At 47.6% G+C, this 24,156-nt stretch overlaps 1 protein-coding gene across 6 annotated transcripts in view; it reads right to left on the bottom strand.

Moving 5' to 3' along the window:
• Positions 1 to 510: 510 nt before the first annotated feature.
• Reep1 (receptor accessory protein 1) overlaps positions 511 to 24,156 on the bottom strand; it is a 102,683-nt gene continuing 79,037 nt past the window's right edge. For 2 of the 6 annotated variants that reach the window (XM_048352557.1, XM_048352561.1), the window contains exons 6-11: positions 23,201 to 23,251; positions 16,338 to 16,515; positions 12,989 to 13,024; positions 5,855 to 6,006; positions 4,738 to 4,787; positions 511 to 3,349 (exon numbers count right to left, since the gene is read on the bottom strand). In XM_048352557.1, the coding sequence (XP_048208514.1) occupies positions 3,274 to 3,349; positions 4,738 to 4,787; positions 5,855 to 6,006; positions 12,989 to 13,024; positions 16,338 to 16,515; positions 23,201 to 23,251 (543 nt within the window). In that variant the 3' untranslated portion in view covers positions 511 to 3,273. The remainder of the gene's footprint in view (positions 3,350 to 4,737; positions 4,788 to 5,854; positions 6,007 to 12,988; positions 13,025 to 16,337; positions 16,516 to 23,200; positions 23,252 to 24,156) is intronic. The other 4 variants (XM_048352559.1, XM_048352558.1, XM_048352560.1 and 1 more) reach the window with 4 other exon arrangements.

Raw genomic sequence — 24,156 nt, 5'->3', positions numbered from 1 at the left:
CTCAAGGCTAGCACTCTGCGACCTGAGCCACAGCGCCCTTCTGGCCGTTTTCCATATATGTGGTGCTGGGGAATCGAACCGAGAGCTTCATGTGTAGGAGGCAAGCACTCTTGCCACTAGGCCATATTCCCAGCCCACTAATTTGTTTTTAATCACAGTAATCCCACGCAGTGAGCATGAGCCTAAGTCTCTAGACCAGATAGTGGTTGTGCACTCAGCTTCTAATCCTTGTGACCTTTCATATTAAAAAATAAGTATTTTTCTCCATAAACTCAACATTACAAAGTTGTCTTTTGTTTTTATTTTTGGCCAGTCCTAGAGCTTAAACTCAGGGTTGGGCACCGTCCCTGAGCTTCTTTTGCTCAAGGCTAGCACTCTTCCACTAGAGCCACAGAGTTTTGCTGGTTATGTGGTACTGAAGAATTGAACCCAGGGCTTCATGCATACTAGGCAAGCACTCTTAACACCAAGCCACATTCCCAATCCCACAAAGTTTTTGTGTGTGTGTTCTTTTTTTAAGGAAAAATGTTTAAGACTTTATTCAAGATGTATATCAGGCATTATAACAAAACAGCAGAACTTCAGCCTTTGCAATACTGTAATTTTACATCCTTTTAGTACACAGTCCAGTCTACTATTTAATTCTAGATCCTTCTATGGAGAGTCAGAAATAAACTAGAGGAAGTGTGCACAGTCACAATCCAGAGTATATGCTATGAAGATAACAAAGCACTTCCCTCGCCATTTCAAATACTGTGTAAGGTGAACTGGAAAGGCTTACCAATGGCCATGGTGAACAGCACTGCTAAGCACAAACACATGGACAGTTTACCACAGGGGACACACATTTTTGAAGGCCAGCTAAATGAGCAAGCTATTCACACAAAGCCAGGAGGGATTATGACTCAACTCTCCAGTTGATAAGCATAAGACCACATCTCACCGCCTCAGAAATGGAACAGGTTGCTCAATGGCAAGGAACTAAAAAATTATGACGTAGGAAAAATGACAGACTTTTAAACTAGCATTTTGTAAACAGCCTGTGCCTGTGAATCCACAAAAACATTGGTTTTTCTCCTCTAGACAGAATACCACGCACTAAGTGTACACAGATAGGCATTCACATTTTATGTAAGTCCTTACACAAATATACAGCTTGTCAGATAAGTAAACACATGTTGCCAGAAAGAATTGACAGCTGCTCTCACTTGTACAGTGTATCTTTGAGAAACACCTATTTCCTAATCAACACTTGAAGGAAAAATAGATACATTTACATTAAGACAACAGCTTGGATACCTTTGTATTTTTAAAATCTTGAATGAGAATTAATACAGCATCTGAGAGTAGAGTGTCGTCAAACTGTTTTTGGCATAGTTGAGTGCAAATTTGATAGCCTGGCCTTGTTTGAATTTTCCATTGTAAAATGATGAAAATATAATAGGATTTTAAACTACTGCTAGAAGGCATTAGTTTGGCAAAAAAAAATTTTTTTTTTTTTTTTTGCTAAAAAGCTGCTTAAACTTAAGCTTCTCCCCACCTCCCACCCACATTGGTTTCTGATAATTAGGAGTACTCCCAACTAAGAGAGCAAATACATGGTAAAGAGGAATTTCCCTGTCTGGAGCTATTGGGTGAACTTGAAGAAAACAGATTTTCTTTCTTAAAAGGTTCAATATTGACAGGTGCGGGACACATACAGTTGAGCAGAGAGCCTCTGCCCTCAGCCACAAATTTGCTTTTAGGCTTCCATTCTTAAACCCTTTTGTAAATTACGCAGCAACTAAACCCTTTGTGAAGTGGCTAAGATCCAGCTAATGCATCATGAGCAAAAGCCACTGATGCATGTTTTTGCAGCTAAATAATGGAGCAGGTTTGAACTGGGCCTGTTTGTAGTCAGTTGATAGCTCTATGTGGCATATAACACTACTCTAATCCTCAGGGCATATCTATGAACAGACACAATCCAAATACCAGTAACTGGGTTGTGACCATTGCATGCATTACACTGAAAGAAAACATCAACTCTTAAGCACAAATATACTAGCCCTACATTTTGGCTCAGCTCCCAGAAGGCAGGGCAGCTACCTCAGATCACAATGTCATCTAAACCAGATTCTTCCCAAAATTCTTAATATGTTTCATTCTCCTACTAAGCAGTCCTGGTGTGTAGAAAATACCTAGAATCCTAGAGTGCCCACAAGCCTAAGTTCACTCACATTCCACACAGGCAAGGAAGAGGACTGGGTGCCCTCGCTGCCTTCCAGAACGTGCTGTTCTGGTTGTTACACACACATGTATTAGCACTATCTGAGACAAGGCATAGTTCCAGCTTTGTTCTTGCTTAGTGTTTTCTAAAAACAAGGTGCTCAGATTTTAGGTTCTACCCGGGGAAATAAGTTGCAGCACTGATCACTATGAAGAAAGTGTTTCTTTCTGTGAGCCCCCAAGCCCAACACATTTTGCCAGGAGTGCCCCCTGAAAGGGCTTGGAAACCCTCAATCCTGACTCCAAGGAAGAGATGAGCTCCCTGACTTCCCTTATCCTGGGCCTCCCATCAACACTCAGGCCTGTGGCTAAGAGCTAAGATGCAGTGTCTAGTCTCCTGACCTCCCTCTGTTGACTCCACGGCATCTGAAGAAGGAAAAGGGGCTCTACTGAAACTGGATTTGGGACCTTTATAAGCACATGGGAGCCATCATCCAGAATCAAAAGTATTTGTTTACATTTCTTATTTTTTTCAGTTATCTCACTTATCAGAACCACTGGAAGCATTATATGAGTTCATTATATTAAGCTAAAAGCCATAAATCTGTACATCGTAGTCCAAAATATTAGTACCAAGAACAAAAAAAAAGGTTTAAAAAATGGGTTTCATTTGCATTTACAGAACTAAAAACTAAATATGCAACAAATAAATTACAAATGTACATCTCAGCAGCATAGGGGCGATGTCGCTTGCATTTCTAAAAACACTGCCGTCTGTAAAGACAAATCCAATTGTGGGAAATGGCTAACCTCAGGAGACTTAAAGGCTCACCCCTGACCTCGCCCTTTAGACTCTCCCCAGCAAAATTTTAAGGAAAGAAAGAGAAAGAGAAAAAGAAGAAAAAACAAATTTCTTAAAGGTGGAAGAGGGGAGCGAATAAAGGCCGTGTCTGTGAGGCTATACACTCAAAGCACACCCAGCCTGTGGATTTCTGTGGTATTAATGACTAGCTCTTTAAGGCAGAGAAGAAACATTCTGGATCCAGTGTTGTTGGCTCATCTCACTCACTCACGTGGTTTCAGTGGCCGAGGATGAGGTACTTTTCTTCCTGAAGCGAGATCGAAGGGTTCTAGGCGGTGCCTGGTAGAGAAAACAGAAAAGGAAGGCTATCCTTCAACGTGGCCTGAGTGTGTTGTTTTGAGGACGGTACCTGGGGGGAGTGTAATGTTAAGATCCTTCGCTCTCCACACGGTTGTGAGCTGGGGGGCAGCATCACATACTAGAGTTGCACCTCGCACACCCTAGGACGCTGAGCCCACTGAGGAGACATCTCCCTCTTGAGTTCCTCATGTCCTCCTCCTGCAGGTGTCCCAAGGGAACAGCTGGCCTGAAGACAGATGCATCTTTCTTTTTCTACCTCCAGAACAAATGATCTTAAGGAATGACTCGTCAGAGATACGCCTCCCAGCCCTGTCCGTTTCCATTAGCTCCTTTGGGAACTGGCCTCTGGTTTCCATCACCAAATTGCCAGTCCCCCTACTGGAGGTGGAACCTTTTACTACACAGCAAACCACACCACAAAGGCAAATATCACTTTCAAGTCTCATGGGGAACACTTCACTCCCTTCCCACTAATGGCTCAAGGGAGCCCCGCCCTTCCATGTGATGCACACATCACAGAAGTTACTGTACAAATGAAAGAAAGGAAGGGGGGTCACACAACTGGCTCCAGCCCTGTCCACTATCCCTGGCTACTTCTCTACAGTTAGATAATAAAACTTTCACTATCTATACTGTGTCCTTCACACTGCTGTTCCTTCTGCCTCAAAGCCCTTCCCTCTCTCCAGACTGGCACACAGCCAAATCCTCCTGAGCACCAGCTCCAAAGTCTCCTGGGGAGAGCAAGGGAAGGGGTGACATTGTCAAAAAGAAATGTCCTCTTCACCTGACTTATATAACTGCAACCCCTTTGTACATCACCTTTATAATAATTTTTAAAGGGCTGGGGATATAGCCTAGTGGCAAGAGTGCCTGCCTCGGATACACGAGGCCCTAGGTTCGATTCCCCAGCACCACATATACAGAAAACGGCCAGAAGCGGCGCTGTGGCTCAAGTGGCAGAGTGCTAGCCTTGAGCGGGAAGAAGCCAAGGACAGTGCTCAGGCCCTGAGTCCAAGGCCCAGGACTGGCCAAAAAAAATAATAATAATAATTTTTAAAAAGACAGGTTAAAAAAAAAAAGTCTCCTGGACTAGGCTTTTGCGGAGCCCTACTCCCCCCTGCCAAACGCACTCAGCCAGGATTTGTCACTGCCTTTGTTCTCAGTACTGTTTTGTAGGCCCGGAAGCGAAGCGGAGGACTTTGGCCCCAGTGGGCAGTGTGTTCTCTGTTCCATCTCCCTCCAGATCATGAACTTCCTGATTGCAATCCATGTACTGCTCACCCCCACTCCATGGTGTCTGGCTCCATGCCAGGCAGGCACATAGGAAAAGGGAATGCATGAAGCACAGAGCAGGCTTGGGTACTCACACAGGGTCCTTGGGTGGCAGCCTTGCCACAAGAAAGCGTCCACCGCCAACCTATGGATAGGACCAAGGCTCAGAAGCAGTGTAACTCACCTTGGTAAGTCACCTGCCCTTGGCTGTTAAACAGTAGGATGTATGGACCCCCACTGCAACCCCTCCCATGCCCACCGTATGTTTTCATTCTTCCTACAGCCTGGACGGGACTCCTCTGGTAAACAGAACTGATCCTCACAGGAGGCTAGGCATACAAGTCAGTGTTAGAGTGCATGCTTAGTAGGTGGGAGGCTTTGGGATTGATCCCCAGCAAAACACACACACACACACACACACACACACACATACACACACACACACACACACACACACACACAATTGATTCCCATACACTTAGCCTTGGAAAGGAGACTGATGACCTGAACACTGAGTAGTCCCAATTACCATCCGAGTACAAACAGGAAGATTGGTCCACCATATTTGTGTGGTGAACATTTTAATTTCTTCATCTGACTCTCAGAGCCTCTACTATCCGGAGAAGGGATACCCAGACTTGCAAGTCAGCAAACAGGGAACAGGAGAGGAAACTGAGCAGGTGAGGGGAAGTCTCTGAGGTCCCTAAATTCTGTTGGCTTTGCTCACGCCAATGAATGACAGGTGGCTCCCCACTTGCATCACGAGTAAGGCTCAAGAGCTCCGGGCTCCTCCCTCCTGCTGCCAGAGCCCCTCACCTGCACAGTACCCTGGGCTGAATGTGTACCAAGCACGGGGCTGTGTCTTGGAGATAGAGGGGTTAACAGCCTTATTTATAAAAACCCCTCAAATCACATTCGGAATTTTTCTTCCACCCAAACACTTCTTTGGGTTGCTTTTCACTGACATACCATCATCTTTGGTACTTTTGCTATTTAGGGGAAAAACAATCAAAATCTAGATGCTTTACTATCTCTCCTATTTCTAGAGAGAATTAGTTAACTGCCTGTTGTTTGGAGGGAGACCTCATCACCTTAAGGACTTGAGAGATGCTGGATATCCCAACTAATGCCTCTCCCAGTACCCCCAGATCTTCAGGGCAAACCCCCTTGGACAAACACATGCTCCAACCCACAGCCCCAGACACAGTGTACCTCCAGGGGCAATTCCGTCTTTTTCGGTGCCTTATACTTGTACATGAACTCCAGCAGATCTTCCTCCTCCTCGTCAGAAAACGCCAGTGGGTTTTGGACCTGGTGGGGTTCCCACGCCTTCACACCACCCTCATTGACATCTCCCTCAACCACTTAATGTCCATTTACAATCTACACAGAGGAGACAAAGTACGGCAAGGGGGGATCAGTGTGAGAAGTGAAAAGGAGTGTTGGGAAGGGTAAGGTTAGCTATAGCACCACAAGCAAGGCCTGTTAGGACAGCCGAGATCCCATGTGATGAAGCACCTGTGTCTTTGAGGCTTCCTGCAAAGCAGGTGGAGGGGGTGTTCAGGACTGTGAGAATATAATTGTGAGAAGGACCAGACGGTGTGCACAGAAACAACCACGGGCTCTGAATCTACTGAACAATTACAAGGGGCACACTTCCCTAGGAGAAGCAGCAACTGTCCTAGACATGCTAAACCCCACAGCTTAGAACTCTGAGTCACACTTGAAGAATGCTTCAGAAAGCATCTCATTAGAAAGAGAGAGGGCTGGGGATATGGCCTAGTGGCAAGAGTGCCTGCCTCGGATACACGAGGCCCTAGGTTCGATTCCCCAGCACCACATATACAGAAAACCGCCAGAAGCGGTGCTGTGGCTCAAGCGGCAGAGTGCTAGCCTTGAGCGGGAAGAAGCCAGGGACAGTGCTCAGGCCCTGAGTCCAAGGCCCAGGACTGGCAAAAAAAAAAAAAAAAAAAAAAGAAAGAAAGAGAGAGGAAGGGCTGGGACTGTGGCTTAGTGGTAGAGGGCTTGCCTAGCATGCATGGAGCCCTAGGTTCGATTCCTCAGCACCATATTAACTAAAAAAGCCAGAAGGGGTGTTGTGGCTCAAGTGGTACAGTGCTAGCCTGAGTACAGAGAGATTCAGGGACAGAGCCCATGCCCTGGGCTCAAGCCCCCGGACTGGCAAAAAAAAAAAAAAAAAAAAAAGATGAAGAAAAGAATAAAAGGAGGGGAAGTCTTCTCTAGGGAGGAAATGTGGTTTTCTATATTGTACATTTTATAAACACTGTTGACAGTGCTTTATCCTGTATATTAGGCTTCAAATATTCTTTAAGAGACAGGCTGTAAAATGACGGAAATAATCCTAAGCAAAGCTATGCAGATTTTTCCTTCCAAAGGCCCATCCTAGAAAAGCAAAGGAGAAGCAGAATCTGAATATAGATTCCCCTCACTAGTCCAATAAAATGACAGTTAGACTCCTATTTCAGTCTGCCTTGAAGAAATCCACAGGAAAAGCTCCAGAATTCATTCTCATTGAATGCAATCTATTTCCTATTGTCTCGTCAGGTGTGATGTAAACTGTTCTCTGCCTATATCAGCTTAATCTGACATCCACAGACATATCTTTCTATGCTTTGGACATTATTTTAACCTTGAATTGCAGATTGAGCTAGAGGGGCCTCAGCCAGTCGAGTCTAGCCTCCCTGAGGTCTAATCCTAAGATCTTGCCTGAACACCCAAGACCTGTCAGCCCCAAACATACTTTCTCCATGAGCAGGGAGCCGGCGGCGCTGTAGTAATAAGAGGTATGGAGTAAAGCTCCCGAACGAATCCTGAGTAGCTTTTCCAGTCTCTATTGCCCTACCTACTAGCAACCAGCAGGGGACAGCATGAGGGCGCTGCTGCCTTGATGATCAAAGAGGAATGGTGGGTGGACAGAATGAACTGTTCAGAAGTCATTGAGGCACCTTATTATTATTTTTTTCACCCTGTGCTTTCGCAGCCTGTTTACTCCAAGTTTATGTTGTTCTTTGCTCTCTTCCCCTGAACACCATACATAACCCAGAGAGACTCTCCTGAAGATTCTGGGTCTCCCCAACTGCATTTATCATCCATCCCACAAGGCGTGGGCCAAATGCCCTGGTTATCATGTCCCACGTCAGCTCTCACTGCTCAGCCCAACACAAAACATCCTTTGGTTGTAGGACTATGGCAGATTCTCCCTCATGCCCTCTGAATCCCTGACTCCGGGTCAGGCACAGTGGCCACTCATCCACTAAATGAAGTGGAACCCTGTATCTCAAAGAGCTCCGCTCTGTCCCCAGAGCCTGGCACCCACCACCCAGGACATTCCTCTGGATACAGATAGCTCCAGCCTGACAACAGGAACAAGAGACAGGGCTGCCCAGGACTTAAAGCTCCTGGATCTATGTTGAACTCCAGAAACAGCCTGACCAAGTTCCACCTAGCAACCAATCTGTACCCTGGAAGTGGACTTGTCTTCTGTCCATTCTATGCCTGTGCGTGTGCACGTGCCGTTCCCTCTAAACCCATCCTGAGGCTTTCCCTGGGCGGACCACTGTGGCATGGAAGAAGATCCTCAGGGATCTAACCATTTGTCCCACTCACCAGGTCTGATGTACTGAGGCTGAGCCGCAAATTCACACAAAGCAACAACCACCTTAGGACTGAAATCAACAGGTCTTTTGAGAATGCTTTCCATAGCACCCTTGAGCAAGGACGATAGGGCTGAAATGAAGTGATACTCTGGTCCCTAGCAGTCAAAAAGAATCCAGATACGCAGGCTGAACAGAGCCTTGAAGCAAGGTAGGCCTCAAGGCAGAAGTTACATAAAGAAGAGCCCTGGCTGGGTGTCGGTGGCTCACCCCTGTAATCCTAGCTACTCAGGAGGCTGAGATCTGAGGACTGTGGTTCAAAGTCAGCCTGGGCAAGAAAGTCTGTGACTCTTATCTCCAATTAACCAGCAAAACATCGGAAGTGGAACTGTGGCTCAAGTGGGAGACTGTTAGCCCTGAGCAAAAAAGCTCAGGAATAGTGCTAGGCCTTCTAGAACTGGTGAGCACATGCACGCGTGTGCGTGCACACGTGCACAGACACACACACACACACACACAACATTTCTAGCCATCATATCCCCTGAAGGTTTTTCTCCAAGAGTGTTGTTTATAATATTTGGTCTTACTCTTGGGACCCAAGAGCTAAGCCTCAGAGCCCCAGGGTACCACAGGCCCTGCACCTCCTAACCAATGGCGTGGATGCTCCAACGTGTGAGGAAGCCCAGCATCCCCAATCTGAAAGCCTACATGATGTGTTTGACTCTCTTCACCACAGCTTATTGGCACACTTCCTTCCCCCCAGCTGCATTCTTCTTACTCTGATTTACTATTTCTTTTTCTTTCTTTTTTTTTTTTGCCAGTCCTGGGCTTGTACTCAGGGCCTGAGCACTGTCCCTGGCTTCTTTCTGCTCAATGCTAGCACTCTGCCACTTGAGCCACAGTGCCACTTCTGGCCGTTTTCTATATATGTGGTGGGAGGGAATTGAACCCTGGGCTTCATGTATACGAGGCAAGCATTCTTGCCACTAGGCCATATTCCCAGCTCCCTGATTTACTATTTCATATGCAGTTGCACAAGCAGGTTTATATCCCTTTTAGCACAGGGAGGAGAATGAAGAAAGAAGATCATAGAACATGGCCCCATGAGTGCAACAATGGTTGAGCTGAGCTTGAGGACAATCCTTAGTATTATTCCCACAGGTGAATTCCCACCCTGAAAGGGAGTTTCTTTCTACACCCTCGTACCTTGATGGCCTCAGAGATGATTTGTATGGGAGCAGGGTCTCCCATACTGGTCAGACCCACAATTTCTCTGAGCCTCAAGTGACAGCAGCATAGGCCTCAAACCCATGGGGCTGCCACAAAGGGGTCCGAGGTTGGGTGGCCTCTACGAAAGGGTCCCTATTGTCTCCCATAGCAAAAGAATGGGTATGTGTCCCAATGCCAGCACTGTACAGCAGGAGGGCCTCAGGCTCCCCCTCGCCCCTCCCCTGGAGGGTGAGGAGGGGAAACTGGACCTTTAAAGGTCTGAGGGAGCCTCTAGAGTTGAGCCCTGGACAGCTCACCCTTGTTAGCACAGCACAACACTGTCAGGTTAGCAAACGCAGCCCCACAGCACACGCTGGGTTAATGGAAGGCAGCAAATGTGTATGAGGAGCATGCCTTTCTGGAACACTTACATCCGGGTCCCCAGCAGGCACCGAGGAGAGAGAAAAGAACACAGGTTAGCTCAGCATCCTTGGGGATGCAACCCATACATACTAGTCTGTCCCACCTACTTGATTTTGGGGGCAAAGTTCTCTGAGTAATTACACGCAGTGATTCTGAGTTCAGGTCCATGTTCCATCAAGGTAGGTAGAGAGGAGAAAAAAAAGTGGGGGTGGTGGAGAAAGAGGAAAAGCACAAAGAAAGGGAGACAAGCATGCAGGGAACAACAGGAAAGGACAGGCAGAAAGGCAGGGCTGGAGCTGAAGTGGGATGAGAATGGTCTCCTGGGATCTGAAATATGTGCAACCAAGGCAGTCACTGCCCTACGAGGTACTTAGTAGCTCCTCACCCCTCCACACCCCCAACCCAAATGACGGTCTGGATTTACAATTTCCTTAGGCAATTGTACTTTCTGCTCAGGGATCCTGAGGTTTGACAAGTCCCCCAAATGCTGTGAGCTTTCCCAGGCTATGATGGCATCAGCCCCCACTGCCACCATGTGACATCAGGTGGGGGAAACATCCGTGAGGAGCCCCCCCCACCCCCGGATCTTCTCTCTGGCTCTGAAGTGTGGGAGCTGGCTTCCTGCCCTGCAACAAAACAAGCCTTCCCAACACCATCCTCCACCACCTCACCGCCTAGCGGCCTTCACTTGTGAACACTGGCAGAGCTAGAAGGAGTCCAGGGACATGCAGCCCAAGCCCATCACGGTAAGGAGAGAGAGACTGAGGCCCGGAGGGGGCGCGAACTTCCTGAAGGCCGTGGCAGGCAATGCTGTACAGGCAGCCCTGGGCAGTGGCAACTCAACTCCAGTTTAGGAGACTGTGAGCAAGCACTGCCTCTCTTTCCAGAGAAGGCCCGATGCCAGCCACGCCGGGGCCACGCCCTCCCAGCCCCCGCCCACTCTGGAGCGGAGAACCACTGAATCCTGGACTCACTCTGCTCGGTAGGCAACAGCCTGCCAAAGTTCCGACAAGTCCCACAATCAGCTGCAGTTATAGTTAAAAGGCTGGAATGCAGCCTGTGATTAGGAAACCACCAGGAGTCACAGCAGATGAAGGCTGCTCAAAGCGGCCCAGAGCGGTGACAGAAGCAAAGAATGGAACTGCAGCAGTGTCACCCTTCCTGGTCCCCTGTGACAGTATTCCACAATTAGCAGTCATGGAATGTAAAGATTCAAACTCTTTTTTTGTTGTTGTTATTGTTGTTGTTCTCAGTACCAGGGATTGAACTCAGCTTTCTGCTTGCTAGGCATGTCATCTACCACTTGAGCCATGTTCCCAGCCAAGATTCACACTTTGGTGGGGAGGAGGTGACAGTCCTGGGGTTTGAACTCAGGGCCTGGGCACTATCCCTGCACTTGTTTTGCTCAAGCTAGTGCTGTACCACTTGAGCCACAGCACCACTTCCAGTCTTGTGAGTTTATTAGACGTAAGGGTCTCAAAGACCTCGCCAGAGCTGGCTTCAAGCTGAGATCCGCAGATCTCAGCCTCCTGAGTAGCTAGGATTACAGGCCTGAGCCACCGACACCTTGCCCAGATTCAAACTTTTAAAAGGGTGACTAGGTAGACTTGGTCACCCAGGCCCACCAGGACTTCATGGTTGTTTCTGGAGGGTGAATGGGCCTGGAAACATCTCTGTATGCCCCTCAACTTCCAATGTGGACTGGAGGCCCCAGAGGGGGGTGTTTTGAATAGTCAAGCCAGGGCAGAACACCATTCTCTAGCTGGGTCCCTGCTCAGCGCTTTCTGACTGTTGCTTATCTTGGATCTGTAGCCCTTCCACACACCCCTGATTGTCCAAAGACCTTAAACCATTTACTGCTAAGAAGTGAGAGGGAGGGCGGAGCATTCGTGCACTCAGTTTCCTGTCCTGGTGTGGATGTGGGAGGAGCCATCAAATGACTCTGCAGTCCCCTGGGAGCACCACAGACAACCACAGGGGCACTGTGTGCCCTTCTCTCTTCCCCACTTAAGCCAACAGGTTGTAGGCCTTCAGATCCAAGGACAGCTGCTCCATGGAGGAGCCAGGAGGGGTCATGGGGAAGCTGTTAGTTTAGATCCATCCCAGTCCCCAAGGTATCCAGTTAAGGTTAGGCAAACGGGAGGAGCAGGCTCTGGGGGAGCAACAAGGCCAATAGCAGGGCAACCATGGCTCCACCCAGTTGTCATTCACATACACTGGGCAGGAACAATCCAGAAGGGGAGACCCCAGATTCATTCTCTCTCTTCGTTTTCTCTTTGCTGCTGCAAGGCTCTAACAGTAATTGTCCTTGAAAAAGCTCCTTCAGGGCTATTTTTCACAACAGTGCAGGGAGGGAGGAAGGTGAGGAGCTTTGTCCGCATTTCAAGAAGGAAGCAACTGAGGCTCAGAGTAGTTAGGTGGTTCACACAAAATCGCACAGCTAGTGAGTGGCAAAGCAGCTAGTAAGTGGGCTCCCTTGGCTGCACCAGGCCCAGAGCCCTCTTCTGAGGGTCAGCCACTCTCTCGAGGATTTTGTAAAGTTGCTGCCATCATTACCCACAGCTCAGGGAACTATGACTCTGTTGGGGCTTCGTTCATTCTTTGCTACTCCCTTCAAGAGGTGGAAATTGTTCTCCTCCCTCTGAATGTGGCTGGACTTGATGACTTGCTTCCCATAAGCAGAAGAGGGCAGGTGTGGCAGATGTGACTTCCAAAGCCAGGTCATCAACGGTGCCTTTGTTTTCTGCCTTTCCTCTCTCTTGGACCCCTCACTGTAGGGCAAGCCATTTGTCCAGCTCTAGGGACATTCGGGCAGTCCTACAGCCACGACCACAGCCACGAGAGCCATGCCGAATGGACTCTGCAGGCTCAGGCAAACCTGCAGATGACGGAGGCCGGGCTGACATCTTGACTGCAGCCTCTCGCGATCTGGACAAAACTAAATTGCTAGCCTGCATGTGTTTTCCATGTGAAGGGCCCCGTTTCCTTCCTGGGACCATGCAGCTGAAAGGGAGCCCCAAGGCCAGGCACCAGCTCCTGGTTAGAGCCTCCTCTTGAGGCGAGAGCCCAGCAAGCTGCAAGGGGGCTGGCTGCTACTCACCTTTCCGGGTCCTGCAGGTAGAGCAGCAGGTACACACTGTGGGGATGGGGGGAGGGGTAGCATCAACAATATCTCCATTCCACAGGAGCCAGCCCAGGGAAAATAGACACACCCCAGGAAAGGGTGGGAGTCCTAGGAACTCAATGCAGGACTCCTAGCAAGGTGGAGTTTTGAAGGGAAAACAACATCTCAGATTCAGCTTCCTCACAGGTGCTAGAACACACTGTCACCCAGCCCTGTCAGCCCTGGGAAGGATAGGGAATAAGGCAAAAGTTCTTTCTGTTTTTGTTGTTGTTGTTGTTGGTCATGAGGCTTGAACTCAGGGCCTGGGCACCATCCCTGAGCTCCTTTGCTTAAGGCTACTACATTGAGCTACAGGACCACTTCTGGATTGCTGGTGGTCAACTGGAAAGAAAAGAATCATGAACTTTCCTGTCCAGACTGGCTCTGAAAGGTGATCCTCAGATTTCAGCCTCCTGAGTAGCTAGGATTACAGCCACGAGCCACCAGCGCCCAGCTAGGGCAAAAGTTTTCTTTAGGAGGGGCTGGGGATATAGCCTAGTGGCAAGAGTGCTTGCCTCGGGTACATGAGGCCCTAGGTTCGATTCCCCAGCACCACATATACAGAAAACGGCCAGAAGTGGCGCTGTGGCTCAAGTGGCGGAGTGCTAGCCTTGAGCGGGAAGAAGCCAGGGACAGTGCTCAGGCCCTGAGTCCAAGGCCCAGAACTGGCCAAAAAAAAAAAAAAAAAGTTTTCTTTAGGAAATAATTGTAACTACCCCACTTCCAGGAACCTTTTCTCCAGGCCTTCTGGTTCTGAAAGTTTTGGGGGGAAATCTCCTTGGCCTGATCTCTGAACACTTATGCACTAGTGTCTGGGCATTTGACTGCAGACCTAATTGGCCAGTGCTTTGCATGCTCCACAGGTGCCTAACTGGGCTTTGTCATGTAGTTGGTTCTCAGTAAATGCCTGCTGATTGTGCCATTTAATTGTGGTTCCCAAGGGCTGCCCAGAGCTCCAGACGCCTGCCTTCACCTCTGCCTACCTGACCTCTTCCCCAGGTTATTGTCCTCAGCTCACCACCTGCCCAGGGTTTGCAAGTAGCCTTGTTTTCTCTCCTCCCAGCCCCAAGACAGGCTGACTAGGAATTACTGGGCCTTTGTTCTGAAAGAGAAAGTAAAAGAGAATGGGACCTTCGCCTGAGTCAAGATCAAATCCCATCCCATCCGCGCAAGTGACCTGGGGAATTGTTCTGGGGAAAGTTCTGAAGATGAATCTATGCCCAGAAGAACAAGCATCATGATTGCCTAGCGTTGTCTGCTTCTTGTGTGGCATCTTCTGCGTCTGCGCAGGCCTAATGTCCACAGCAGAACGGAAGCCCAGTCAGATGCCCTACTCCAGTGCTCCTTCCTCTACCCAGCCATAGCAGTCCTGGGTGGGTGGGCTTCCTCTGCTAGACTTCTCAGGGCCACTGACTCGCATGTCAGAGGCACTACAGCTGTGGAGGCTTTCTGTCTCTACACCCAGGGTCTGGGCCACCTTTCACCTGTCTTCCTTTCTGTAATGGCTTTTATTTGGGGCCCCAGGACAGCTGGGGAGAGAGATACCAATCCCTGGCTTCCTGGAGGTTGACATCTCCCTTCTCTGTGCCACGGGGGAAGGGCAGTGAAGGGCTGTCACAACACAGCTGCTTCTCTCCTCCCAGCTGCCAGGGTGCTCAGATGTGGGCAGGGGATGTCCCTGGCTGTGCTAATGCAAGGTAGCAGAGCCAACACCAAAACACATCATCCCACGCCTTTTTCTTCCAGGTTGCAGTTTCCATTTGAGGCTCAGTAGCCAACGAGCCAGTCAAATTTCTGGGATATATATATCAGATCACAAGCTGTAGCTGCTCAATGAAGCCTGGATGGTCCTTGGGTAAGTGACCATTGGGCACTGAACCAGAAACCAGGTGACCACACTTAACGCAGCGCTCGAGCAGGTGATGCTGGTGGCATCATAGGATAAAGTCAGAGGGTCACACTAAGTGGTCACCTAAGGCCCCTTCCTGCCTGAACTCTGAAGGTTCCATTCTAGGTCCTAGAGCTGAGAGTTCTCTCAGGAGATAAGCGTGGTCCTCAACCCAAGCCCGACCAAGATGCTCTTTCCAGCCTTGCCCTGCTTCTAGGTTAAAACATCTGCCAACAAAGATCCATAGTCTTCAGACCTGGGGGAGAAGCAAAGGGCATATGGGGGAAGAAACAACTATCAAGCAGTGTGGATAGATTTAGGCATTTAGGGTCTGAGTGTGGCTCAGGATGCCCACAGCTTATTCCCTGCACCCAAAGTCAAGTGGGATGTATCAATATCAGGGGTCCAGAACGTCCCTGCAGGCCCCATCTCCCAGCACCCAGGGTCCAGGTGTCCTGGATAATCACTCAATTCCCCCCTCTCCCATGACAAGGAGGGGCTCCAGCACTCTCCTCAGCCCTTCCATTACCAATCCTTTGCTGGTGGCAGCACTGGACTCCTGAACGCCTGTGATCTCTGTGAGGAACAGTATGTAAAACCATGAGTCCGAGCCTAGCTACCTACCTCCTGAGTCCATGGGTCTACCCTCCAGGAGCCTGAAGCCCACCCTGGTGGATCAGATGCCAGAGGATTCTGAATACATTCTTATTCCCATAGCATCCCATGTCCAAGTCTCACCTTAGACCTTGGAGGCCTCTGGGGATGGGCCCAGCATTCTTTCTGCATGTGGAACAAGCTTCCCAGGCCAGTCTTGTGCTGGGTAACTTGACAACCCGAGTTAGGCAGTGGAGGTAGAGATGTGGCCTCCCCCAAAATGAGACCTTAGAGCTAGTGTGACCCTTAATAGGGAGGGACTGAGGTGTGTATGGTGAGTTGTGGTCAGGGATGAGAAGGAAACAGTGGAGTGATCGAAGGGACAGGAACTTCTCAGGCAGAAAGAAAGGCTGTGATAGCTGTAAGCTCTGGGTGGGTAAGAGAAAAGACAATCAGGTGCTCAGGACAGGTAAGGCACCTGAGTGTGAGATCACGGAGAACAAAAAGAGACTGCCTGCGGTCTCGAGGCCTGACCCAGCTACTGCCACTCAACACCTCGAGTTTCCTGGGCAATCCAAATGAAGAACGTTGAGCCCTTTAGGGCAGTGACTTAACCTGCCCTGGGGCAGAGTTTCAGGTGTGACCTGAATAGCCCTAGGCCCCTTAGAAGACCTGATGGCCATTGCTGTTTATGGCAGATCCCCAGGGCAAGGGGCCAGGCTGCCTGTCACCTGGCGGACTGAGCCTCCCAATGACAGTGAGGCTCACAGGATGGGCAAGAGGGGGAGTGGAAGAGGCACCTACCTGAGCTGCCAGCACTCTCAGAAGCACTCCGGGACATCTTAGGCTGGCCATGTTTGCCGCTGGCCCGCCCAGGCCCTGGGGGTGGGGGGCCCGAGGGAGCAGGGGCACCGTCTCCCCTGATGGTGGTGAGGTCCTGCATGCTGAAGCTCCGCAGTCTCTCCGATAAGGCACCCTGTCCCTGGATGTAATACAGGAAGGTACACGTCAGAGGCCTGGCCACAGGTTCACAGGTAGCCCTGCTCTGAGGATGGGCAAGGTCAAGATCAAGTCCTGTGATGTCTCTGCAAAGGAGCAGGGATCCAAAGACACTTGCTGGAAGCAAGCCCAGCCCAGCATGTTCCAGGACCCCCTCTAAGTCTGTCGTTATTCTTCTCTCTTCCTGACACCCCATGATTTGCTGCAGCCCAGATCGGCCAGGGCCAAGGAACAATTTCTGCCTATAGTCCCTACACTCTAGACACAGCTGGCTGCCTCTATGGTGTTACACAAGTAAAAATCCATATATGGCTAGGGTCTTCTCAGTTCTCAGTACAAAAGAATCTGGCTAGAAAAACAGAACCAAATTTCCGATGTGCTCATCCCTTGCTCTTTCCAAAAGATACAAAATGCAGACAGCATTGTTTCAATGTGTGACTGCATTCCTAAGTTTTTTGTTTTTTTTCTGTGCCGCTGTTTATATGACACATTTGCTTATGGTGGCACTTGAGCCTCATAAAATACCCAAAAAGTAATGACACAAGAAGAAAAAGGTGATATTTTTAAAAAATAGCCCAAGTGGGGTACCAGTGGCTCATGCCTATAAATCAGCTACTCAGGAGGCTGAGATTTGAAGATTGTGGTTCAAAAACAGCCCTGGCAGAAAAGTCCTTGAGACTCTTTTCTTGAATAAACTATCAAAATGCTGGGAGCAGAGCTGTGGCTCAAGTTGGTAGAGTGTTAGCCTTGAGCAAAAGACACTTAGGGACAGCACCCAGGTCCACAAAAAGTCCCTGCTGCTGACTGTAACTATTTCTGAAGGAGCCAGGATATCAATCTCGGAGGTGGTGACTGTTCTTTCATTCAGGAAATCAAGACAAGTGCATCATGTAATGAAGAGAAGGTCCTGGCTGCCCTGTGACAGATCCCGTCACAGTGGAAAGGGTCACAGTGAAGGCTGAGGTCTGGAGCATTACTTCCAGTGGAAGCATTCTTCCACTAATCCACGTTCCTAGTGCCTCATTCATCTTCTGATTTATCTGTCCAGTATGACTTAGTGAATACTTTATATGGGCAACAGACTGCCCTAGGTGTTATTAGGAAATTGCAAAAAATACAGCTCTATAGCCAGGAGCCGGTGGCGCATACTGTAATCCTAGCTACTCAGGAGGCTGAGATCTGAGGACTGTGGTTCAAGCCAGCCCAGGCAGGAAAGTCCACGAGACTCCAAGTAACCACCAGAAAACTGAAGTGGCACTATGGCTCAAGTGGTAGAGCACTAGCCTTGAGCTGAAGACCTCAGGGACAGCACCCAGGCCCCAAGTTCAAGCCCATGATGACAAAAAAAAATTACACCTCTATTTCTGACAAAATATAAAAATACAAAGGTACAAATAATGCAGAAGTATTTTACAGAAGCCACAGAATGTGAAAAGTGAGAGCAATAGTTCTCAAGTCAGACATAGATTCATATTCCACTCCTATAATTAGGAGTAGGTATCTTTGATGTCTTCCCATCTGAATACCCCTATCTCGTGAGACTGTGCCCTTCAAATACCCATTACAGTGCCCAAGGCAGAGTGGGTATACAACAGTGCCAAGTACAATGACCATGTCCCTGAGACATCAAAGAAGGAAAAAATCATGTCTGACCAACAGGAGGACCATAAGAAGCCTCATGACCCCCAGCCTGAATCAGTGGTCAAGGACTAAACTCTACTTCTATACTTTGCCAGTTCTTGAAAATACTCAGCAATATATCTGAGACAAAGCAGCATATGTGCATTTTAGCAAAGGGCTCAATTTCACCCAGAAGCCAGTCAGTCTAACTTCAGTATCACTAGCATCATGACGACTGGAAGTGGCAGGATTAGGAAAGACGAGATAATAATAGCTCAGTACTAACCCTGTCATGTGTCAGAGGAAATCATAGGGGCATGGAAACAAGAGTCTTGAAAACAAATTAGCCTTCTCAGTCAAAACAGAATTGCTTAAAATCAACATGTTAGGGCTGGGAATGTGGCTTAGTGGTAGACTGCTTGCCTAGCTTGCAGGAACCCCTGGGATCAATTCCGCAGTACCACATACACAGAAAAAACCAGAAGTGACTCTGTGGCACAAGAGGTAGAATGAGCAAAAAGAAGCCAGGAACAGTGATTAGGCCTTGAGTTCAAGCCCCAGGACTGGCCAAAAAAAAATCAGTATGTCTCTCCATTTGTAAACTTCTTAGTCCAGTTCAGACTTGATTCAAAATCTCATTCCTATTCTCCTTCCACAAACCCCAATTTCCTCTACCAATTCAGCTCAGCTCTGCTTGAGATCCTCCTCCTCCTCCTCTCCCTCCTCCCCCTCCTCTCCCCCCTCCTGCCCCTCCCACCCCAGTTTTGGCCAGTCCTGGGGTTTGGGACTCAGAAGCTGGGCACTGCCCCTGGCTTCTTCTTTTTGCTCAAGGCTAGCACTCTACCTCTTGGGCCACAGTGCCACTTCCAGCCTTTTCTGTTTATGTGGTGCTGAGGAATTAAACCCAGGGCTTCATGCATGCTAGGCAAGCACTCTACCACTAAGCCACATTCCCAGCCCCGAGATCTTTCTTTCTCTCTCCTTTTTTTTTCTGGTATCTTAAATCCTCTAGATTCTAATTTAATCTTGGAAAATTCTATTTTCTTCCAAAAATTTTTGTTTTGGTATTAAGGATAGGACCCAGGACTTCTTGCATGCTGAACACACATTTTACCATAAAGGTATAGTCCCAGACTCTGATCTTTCATTTTGTTATTCTGGACCATCATCTTCTGAGAACAACCAAAGGTTTCCCACAAAAATTGGACTTCCTATAGGAATGTAAGTTTCTCTATGTTTGGAAAAGCTTAATACCCATATTTTTTCAATAAATCATAATAACCCTAGTAAAAGCTCTGAGAAGTCCTCAGCGTTCTGGGTTGTTTAACCCAGTGTATCCCAAATGTATCTGACCAAATTGGGATACACTATTAGGTAGCTATCAAAAAGTCATCCACAATCCCATTCTTGAAATGGTGAGAAAGAAACCGATTTCCCCCATTCCTAACTCCTGCCTCCCCACAGCTATAGATGGCCTTATATAATGCAGTTCTGGTCAGTGAGATGTAAGTGAAACGCTAGGGATTTATTTCTGGGGAAGGTATTTTCTCTTCCTGAGAGATGAAGAAAAAGGCCTGACCTTTCTCCCATTCAGTGTGGTTCAGATGGCTGGAACTGACAGCGAGTGATTAGAGGAATCGCAGAGCCATCCACCTAGAGCCTTATCACCACCAGGTCACTGGAATAATGACAGCCCCCACCTACTCCTAGATTGCTTATTGCTTGTAAATGATTTTCATTGATTCCAAGGCACATTATTTTCCCATCTATGAAATTGGGATGAGTCTCACAAATTGCTGCTGCCCTGAGATACTTTTCACCACCCACACATGAATGTTCTTGGCTATTATTCCCCATGGCACAAATGGACAATGGAAGCTTGAGTGTTCAAGTAGGAAACCACTTAAGGAGCACTTGAGGAAGGAATATAAATTCCAGTTGTCTAAAATACATTTCACTGATACTTTGCAGCACAATCAGGAAAGTAGCAGCATCAGAACTGGCAGAATGAATATCAGCAGAATAAATAAAAATTCCAGAAATAGCCAGGCACCAGTGGCTCACATCTGTAATCCTAGCTACTCAGGAGGCTGAGATCTAAGGATCATAGTTCAAAGCCAGCCCAGGCAGGAGTCTGTGAGACTCCAATACACTACCCAGAAAAAGCTGGAACTGGCACTGTGGTTCAAGTAGTAGAGTGCTAGCCTTGAGTAAAAAGCTCGGGGACAGAACCCAGGCCCAGAGTTCAAGCCCCAGAACAGGCAAGAAAAAAAATTCCAGAAATAACAGCTCTACATCATTGTAGCACTGGAAGGAATGGAAAGTGATGTGGCATGAGCATAAATGGATGAGCTGAGTTGAAAAGTAATGCAGCAGACTCTGTCAATAGGAATGAGGTTAGGAAGGCCTTCACCAATTCTTAGGTTTCCATGTTCCTTTCCATAGTATGTACAAACATCTGAGTCCATGTTTTTTTTTTATTTTTTTTATTTTTTATTTTTTTTTGAGTCCATGTTTTTAATAAATGGCAAACACTCTAAATGTAAAAGCATGTGTCCTAATTTCACTGGCAACTAGTGGTATTTCTTAGTGGTACTTAAGGTAATGATTTTAGATTTAGTGAAATATGATTGCGCTAGTCAGAATAGCTTTCTCCAACCATTCTGACTTCATCATATATTTTCAACACCATATTGTATTTCTTTGTTTTACCCCCATATAATTATATTTAACTCTTTGAACTGCTTGCTACCTAGCTTTCCCCTCCAGATTGTTTTCTTAACTATCACAGCCATAGATACGCCACCTTGCTTTATTTCAAAAGCAAAATACAAACAAAAGGACTGGAGGTATGGGTCAAGTGGTAGACACAAGCAAGCCTTGAGTTCAATATTCAATACTGCCAAAAGTAAAAAGGAAGGAAGGCAGCAAAGCAGGCAAGGATATGACCATTTATTGACCTGCAGCTTGAATGATGTATGGTAGCAGGAAATCCCACCCCACTCCAAAGCATCAGCTAGAGTGGCAGACCAGAGAGAAAGCATCCTTTTGCACAGGGCCTTGGAATGTGTCTGGGAATGTTAGAGGGGGGCAAAGGACAAATAGCATATTTTCAAGAGGCAAGGTGTCCCAGAGGAAATAGTGGTGGGAGGACTTGGGTAGGGGAAGATGAGGACAAAGTAGAAAGGCAAGTAAGTGTGTTTTTGGTATCTGTCACCACCAAGTACGACCATTTCATTCCACTCCAGAGAGGCTGCAGTTTCTTTTTCTCCCAAAGAGATAGGGATCTAGTCTCCTGTGTTCATTCATGGTCATGAATGTATCTGATTAGTCCAAGTGCCTGCTGCAAGGTGGCAGGGTTTCCTGGAAGGCAGAAGTAGGACCTTACTTTCTGCTATCCGCCCTCTATTGTCCTTTAAGAATTTTGCAACCAGAATGTTGGTGACTCACATCTATAATCTCAGCTATTCAGGAGGCTGAGATGTGAGGATAACGTTTGAAGCCAGCCTGGGCAGAAAAGTCCATGAGACTCTCATCTCCAATTAACCACCTAAAAAGCCAGATGAAGAGCTGCAGCTCAAGTGGTAGAGTGCCAAACTTGACCAACAAAGCCAAGTGAGAGCCTGAGGCCTATAGTTCAAGCCTCAGTACCACACACGCTCACACACACAATAATATAAATATATTATAATTATTATTAATATAGGCAATATATTATTATTATTGAAACAATAATATATTATACTATTATAACAATTATCATTATTTTGGGAAGTGGAGCTGTGGCTCAAGTGGTAGAGCAACAGCCTTGAGTGAAAAGCTAAAACACAGGCCCAAGGTCTAGAGCGTGTGCGCGCACGCACGCGCACATACATGCATGCGCGCGCGTGCACACACACACACACACACACACAGCATACTAAAAAGAATTTTGCAACCAGGAACACACATTACCCTTAGGAAGTCAGTACATCTTAATTTTCAGTAACCAGAATTCTCTCAAGGTAACCTTGGGAGACTCCATTTCATAAATATAAGGATTGCATGGTGCTGACACATTAAATGCCAGAGATTAAAAAAAATACAATGCAGGGAATTTTCTCTTTTTTTGCAGGCCTGAGGCTTAACTCAGGGCTTGGGCAGTGTCCTTGAGCTTCTTCTTTTGCTCAAGGCTAGCACTCTACCATTTGAGCCACAGCACCATTTCCAGCTTTTTCTGGTTATGTGGTACTGAGGAACTGAACCTAGAGCTTCATACATGCTAGGCAAGTAACTCTACCATTAAGCCACATTCCCAGCTCCAAGGGCATTTTCCTTTTAACAAAACAAAATTAAAATTGAAACAGAGCTGAGAAGAAAGGCACAGTATCTCCCGAAACAGAATGATTCAAGCCCTGATCAGGCCCTTCATCCTGGAGCCACCAGCAGGTCGCAGGCAAACACACTATCTAATGCCTGCTACTGAGGACAATGAAAATAAAGGCAAAAGGTTTTAGTGAGTCAGGCAAATGATAACAAAGCCACCAGCACAACCACATTTCCCACTGGTAATTCAAGAAGAGTTAGTTCTTTGGTCTAAATCCCATGAGGTAGCCAGCTCCCTGTGGGTTAACCTCTACTCTCCACATGCTCCACATCAATGACAAGCAGGCTCCTTATCAACATGCCACACAAAGACCCAGCCTTGTTTGTGACATAAAATTGAACAAACCAAACAGAGAAAAAGAGATAAGAGTTTCTACCATGATAGCATCAGTCATCAAATTCAATTCACTCTCCAGGCATTAAGTAAAGGAAAAATCCTCAAATAAGTTAATCACACGTTAGAGGCTACCAAATTAACACACAAGAAATGCTCTGGTAGGATGATGAGATAGAAGCCAGCTCCATGTGCCTGCCATGGAGTCACACACGCTCACACTCAAGTGTCAGGGTGTAGAGACACCTGCCTCTGATCCAGACCAGGGGCTGGTGGGCAGAGTTGGCTGCTTGGCCTCCCTACCCGACTGGATCAGTTTGGAGTTAGTCACACCTCTCAACGGGGTTACCTGCCCTTCTCTGAGGTCCAAAGAGGAGACAAAATGAAAGAGTCGAGTCACCTGATAAAGGGTAAAATGAGGACAGTGAAGAAAAAAAAAAAAAGTCAGGGGCTCCAGACGAATGGGTGTTGAAGGGAGTCACGGGTCCTCAGCTCTGTGCTTGGCTCGCCCACTCACTCACACACTCACACTTTGATTTCTTTACTCACTCACAGCAAATGCTTACGGGATGCTCACAAAGTTGTGTAGCTTTCTGCAGAAGGGCAAAGACGAACATGGTATGCTTCCTACTTCCAGGGAGCTCCAAGTACAGCTGGGACCCTTGCCCCAAGGCCAAGAGTCTGTCTTGGCAGCTACACCAGCAGTTTTTTGTTCGCTTGTTGTGTGTGGGTTGTTTTTGTGGGATTTTTTTTGTTGTTGTTGTTTTGGTGTGGGGTTTTGGTTTTTGGGGGGTATGCAAATGAACCTTCTGAATAACCAACTATAGGTGTTTGATTTTTAAATAGTGAGATCTAGGGACAACCATAACATAACCAGGGCTGACGCTGACTCTAAAGTCCTTAGTAGCAGTTGATTTTTTGATGTATGGTATAAACCAAGAAGAAAGCAGCCAGGATAGATTCATCTGCTTGGCAAGTTCACAGGAAAGGTGCTTGGGGGCCCTGACTCTAAAGCCAGCCCAGTAACTAACAAGTTGTATGACCTTGGGAAGGTCACCCAACACCCTGGGCTCAGTTTCCTCCATGAAATGAGGCTGCAGTGCCTGGCAATTAAGGTTCCTTCTTTGCTCCAGCAACTTACCTTTGACCTTCCTTCTTTATTGACAGGTGGCAGGTGCTCACCTGTGGTAAGCTGCCTCTCAGGGACCCAGGGTTGAAGAAGAGGCGGAAGTAACTGACAAAAAGGGAAGCCCGAGGCCAAGGTGGAGGACTGGCTTGACCAGGAAGACAGAGCACATAAGAGGT

This window comes from Perognathus longimembris, chromosome 8 (genome assembly GCF_023159225.1).
Source record: "Perognathus longimembris pacificus isolate PPM17 chromosome 8, ASM2315922v1, whole genome shotgun sequence".
NCBI classification, from domain to species: Eukaryota; Metazoa; Chordata; class Mammalia; order Rodentia; family Heteromyidae; genus Perognathus; species Perognathus longimembris.
Note: the sequence above shows the minus strand (reverse complement) of the source record. Positions and strands in the feature narration are given on the sequence as shown.